Source organism: Vidua macroura, chromosome 10, assembly GCF_024509145.1.
Source record: "Vidua macroura isolate BioBank_ID:100142 chromosome 10, ASM2450914v1, whole genome shotgun sequence".
NCBI lineage: Eukaryota > Metazoa > Chordata > Aves > Passeriformes > Viduidae > Vidua > Vidua macroura.
Window position 1 is genome coordinate 491,757 of NC_071580.1, and position 4,944 is coordinate 496,700.

Below are 4,944 nucleotides of genomic sequence, written 5' to 3' on the forward strand. Positions count from 1 at the left end.
TCCCCATCACCCCTTTCTTAAGAATCCTTAACTTTTTGTCAAAGTACTACACTGGTTAAAAAAACCAAAAAATTCCCCAACAAACCACCACCAAAACCCCAAAGCCCCGGACCGGGCAGGACTCTTGGGTTTCTGGTGTTTTTGGCAGCGTGGGTTGATTGCTCCCGCTGTGCTCAGCCGGGCCCTTGCTCCCGAGAAGGGCTCGGGGAGGGCCCAACGCTGCCATCAGCGGCCACCCCACCCCACCGAGCCCTCGGGCTCCCTTCTGCTTCCTCAGCCCCACCTGGGCTGGACCTTGCCCAGCAGAGGCCGGCAGGACTCCAGCCCCAGGGCCGTGCCAGGAGCACCGGGAGCCGCGGGCACGGCCGTGGCAGCGGGCCTGGAGTGCCGGGTGCCAAACGCTGCAGCAACCACGGAGCCTGCAGCCGAGAGCCCAGCTCGGGTGCTTCTCATGGACAGGGCTGCTGAAAGGCAAAGGAATTACAGGTGCCAGCAGGTGTGACTGGGACGGCCTCAAAATAACTAAGGGTCAGAAAACTGCTTAGAAGTACAACCAACTGAAGCAATAGTCACAGAGCTGTGGAGCAGGGACCAATCTAAACCTACCGAAATGACATTAAGGAGCATTTCTTGCTCCCTCACCAGTTTTCTGAGGAGTTACTGCAGCAGGAAGGAAGAAATGCTCCATTTGTTCAGCCCTATTTAATCCTTCAGTGCAACAGCAGTTGCCTGAATGAACAAGATATTTAAAAGCTGGTAAATGAGAAGCCAGTATCGGTTATTAGTCATGGGGGAAATTTTAAATCAGCTTCTGTAATGTCTTAATATGAGCTGATTTATTGGCCTTGTCCACGGAGAAAAGCCACAATAGCTTTTTATATATATTAATAGGGTTAATATTTGCTAACTGTGAAGTACACACAATAAAGGGGAGGAGGGGGAAGGCAGAGAAGCTGTGGCTGCCCCATACCTGAGGATGTTCAAGGCCAGGTTGAACGGGGCTTGAAGCAGCCTGGTGTAGTGGAAGTGTCCCTGCCCATGGCAGAGGGGGTGGAAGCAGTCGCTGTGGGGTTTGGTCACTCTGTATTAACACCATTATTATATTTTTATCTTTGCCAATAATTTATTTGCACTGCTGAGTAAAGCAGAGAGCTGTGGAGGGGTGATGCGCTGCTGTGTGAACAGTAAGGGCTGCTCTTCCCAGCGGCCCTGCCCTGCTCCAGCCCCTGGCTGTCCTCAGGGCATGGCACGGGAGCAGGGGCTGTCCTCTCCTCCGTGCGGCCCGGCTGGCTCCCCGTGAAGGGGAAGTGCTGTTCGCAGCTCAGCCAACAGATCCCGCCTTCGCCTTGCCTCGTTAATGATTGAATCCTGCGCACACGCGGCGGGGCTGCCCCGCGACCCCGCGGCTCGGCCGGACCTGCGGCGAGGCGGCGCCCTGGGCATGGTAAGGGCTCCAGCGCTGGGCACTCTTCTGTCCCACCCCTCTCTGAGTGGGCTTCTAACGCTTCACCTTCTTACCTTAAAATCGATCTGTCAGCCTTTTCCTAACGACTTGCTAAATTAATCTTCTGTCCACACCGAACTTTCAATCATCATCGCTATTTAAGGTGCTGATGTCCGTGATGTGCTTTCTAGATTTGGAATCTCACTAAGGTGTTGGGTTTCTCCTCCAGAACCGAGCAGACAGGGCTCAGCAGGTGCAGCAGGTGAGGTCTGAGCAGAGCGAGCACTCTCTGTAGCATTTCTGTCTCCTGGGGGGCACAGAGTAAGTGTAGAGACTCGATGGAAATAGCTTTATGGAGTTTTTGTTCTGCCTCACGATCTCCCTTCGAAATGAAATATAGCTGATCTCTGCTTTGAGGGCAGAGACCTGTGAACAAGTTCTTGACACCAGAACACCTTTGGAAATGCTTAGCCTTAGCTTGAGTTCAGTTTTGATCTATATCCAGTTTCTGGCATTTGGCTTTCCCTGCTTTCCAGTTGTTTGCTGACACTTTATCCCAGGCTCCCACCAAAAGCTGTCTATGTCCTGTGGCAGGGGCAGGTGGCTTTGCTGAGGAGGGAGAGGAGTAAACTCTTGAAATCCTGCTCTATTTCCTTCCCTGTAGCTGAAAGCATTTTTTTAACCAGCCTTTAGAAAGAAAGCGAGCTCATGTGTGGCACAGCTTTGAAGAAAGCTTTGGCAGATTGCACAGGAGATGTGCTCCGTCCTCTGTGCAATTCTGGTACCCAGTGTCCAGCACAGCACACAAAGTGCTCGACTAAGGGCTGGGTTAATTTAACAAACACATCTCTCCTGGCTCCCCAGCCAGCTCCGAGCAGCGCTGACGTGCTCATCCCTCACCAGCCTTGTCAGCAAACCTCTGCCTCGCTGACGAGGGAGGACCCGTGGGGCCAGCGTTGGGTAACAGGGGCTGATGACTCCACGAGGCTCTGACAGGGCACCCACGGGCTGGTTTCACTTTCCTGGCCCCTGGCACTGCCCTGGCTTTGGCCAAGCTGGCACGCAGGGACTGGTGCCTTCATTCAGGTGATGCTCCCACTTTGAGTTCCTCACACAGGTCTTTGCTCAGGCGAGTTTTCCTCTTCTTCTGTAACTGATCAGTGTCTGCAAGTACCAATCCCATGTGTGAGAGACATTTGAGGTCACATATCCACTTACCCTGTAGGCTGGAAGGAAATAGCAGGCTGCATTCACTGATTACAGCAATGATATAACAATAACTGCACAATGATCTTTTACTTGGGTTTGGTGTTTATTTTTTTTCCTTTTGATTTTCCAGGCTGTGAACGAGACCAGTGACTGTTTTCTGATGAACAGAGTACTGGAAAAGTATTATCTCTCCACCATGTACAGCCTTGAGTTCATTTTAGGTGCCATTGGAAACACCATTGTGGTGTTTGGCTATATTTTCTGCCTGAAAAAATGGAAAAGCGGCAACATCTACCTGTTCAATCTATCCATATCAGATTTGCTATTTCTGTGCACTCTGCCAATACTGGTGAACAGCTACTCCAACGACCAGTGGGCAAAGGAGAGCATCCTGTGCCACAGCAACAGATTCCTGCTGCATGCCAACCTGTACAGCAGCATCCTCTTCCTCACCGCTATCAGCGTTGACCGGTACCTGCTCATGAAGCACCCCTTCAGGGACCACAGCCTACAGAAGAGGAGAACAGCTGTTATGGTGTGCGTTGCCATATGGATTGGGGTGATCCTGGAGCTGCTGCCGCTGTTGCATTTCCTGGAGACTCTAACACCTGCCAATAATGATGAGTGTCTTGATTACGCGAGCTCCGGAGAGCCCGAGAAAAACCTCGTCTACAGCATGTTCCTGACGGTCTTTGGTTTCCTCATTCCTCTCTTGACCATGTGCTGCTTCTACGTGAAGATGGTTCGTTTTCTGAAAAACAGGAGCGAGCAGGTCCGTTCTGCCCTGACCCTGGAGAAGCCCCTGAGCCTGGTGATCCTCACCGTGGTCATCTTCTCCCTGCTCTTTACTCCCTACCACGTCATGCGCAACGTCCGGATCGCCTCCCGAATCCCGGCCTTGAACGTCTCCCAGTGCACGCAGGGAATCATCAGCACCGTTTATATCATCACGAAACCCTTTGCCTTTCTGAATAGTGCCATTAATCCTGTTTTTTATTTCCTGATGGGTGACCACTTCAGAGAGATGCTGATGGCCAAAACAAGACAGTTCCTGGGCAGGCTGACAGCCACTGGGAAGTGAATGAGTAAGCAGACCCCTTGGAGTGGGAGAGGTCTGGGAGGAAACGCTCCTAGGGAGAGCATTCAGCAATGTGCCATGTTTTTAGATAACTTTATTTATGCAATAGAATAGGTATGAGCTGGTTGTGTTCCTCTAAATGCGCCTGTTACCTTATTGTACAGGAGACTTCTGCTGAGCTGCCTCCAGCAAACCAGGAGGGATGCTCTGCTCGCTCCCAGCAGGACAGCAGGACCCTGCCCTCAGTGGGATAGCCCAGAGCCCATTAATTCTGCCATCAGGTCAACTCTCTGAGGGCAAACACGCTGCTCTCAGACAGCTGCTTTGTGAGCCATAACGTGGGCCTGGGCTGGGGCAAAACGTGCCTTCATGTGTCACAGGCACATGTGTCACAGGCTGTCACAGGACAGCCAGGCACGCTCACAGGGGCACTCACACTGCCACTTCTCAGGGTATGGAGCTACCTATCTTCAATATAGCTGTCTATAAGTGCCCGTGGAATCTATAGCCTGAAGCAGAATTTAGAGCTCAGAATTGACAGTTCATTAGCAGCTCTACTAATGAACCAGGAGCTAATGAGAGCCAGTCCCTGCCTGCTCCCTGCAGGATCGATCAGCAGCACAAGTTACTCTGCCATGGACTGACCCGGCTTCAAAGAGACAGGGGAAAGATCGATGGAGCACTGAGCTCACGTGAGCTTGGGCTGGCCCGGGGCTGCTGGAGGGAGTGGGCAGGCTGTGGGCAGGCTGTGGGCAGCCCCCTCCCCTGCCTGCACTCCTGCAGGGGGTCCCCAGCCCCCTGCTCCCCAGCACGGGGGATGGCTCGGGTCTCACCCAGCTCAGCCTGGGCTCTGCTCTCTGATGTGTCAGTCACCTGCAATGTGCTTTGCTGTGCTGGTGGCACCAGCAGCCCCTGGAGAATAAACTGCTTAAAAAACTAGGAAAAGTCTCCTCTGCATTGTTTTACTTTATTTGCTGAACTCTGGAGTGTCCACGAAACCTCAGCATCTGCCTTGGTCTGTGTCACATGGCCCTGTGCCCTGTCACAGAGTTATCAAAGCAGGGTCTGGTCCCCAGCCCCACACAGCAGCAGCACTTCTGTGCCTGCCAGGGAGGTGACCCTGTGATCTTTGCAGAAATGTGGAAGAAACTTACTTGCTTTGGGGTTTTTTTGGCACAGAAACAGCCATGTAGAAGCTCAAGGTGCTTTGTCA

At 52.5% G+C, this 4,944-nt stretch overlaps 1 protein-coding gene across 1 annotated transcript; it reads left to right on the forward strand.

The window, feature by feature from the left end:
• The first annotated feature begins 1,357 nt into the window (after window positions 1–1,357).
• On the forward strand, window positions 1,358–4,628 carry SUCNR1 (succinate receptor 1). The gene is made up of 4 exons (XM_053986467.1): window positions 1,358–1,444; window positions 1,674–1,706; window positions 2,309–2,404; window positions 2,784–4,628. The coding sequence occupies exons 1-4, from the start codon at window positions 1,358–1,360 to the stop codon at window positions 3,732–3,734; spliced, it is 1,167 nt and encodes a 388-aa protein (XP_053842442.1). The 3' UTR covers window positions 3,735–4,628.
• The last annotated feature ends 316 nt before the right edge of the window (window positions 4,629–4,944 follow it).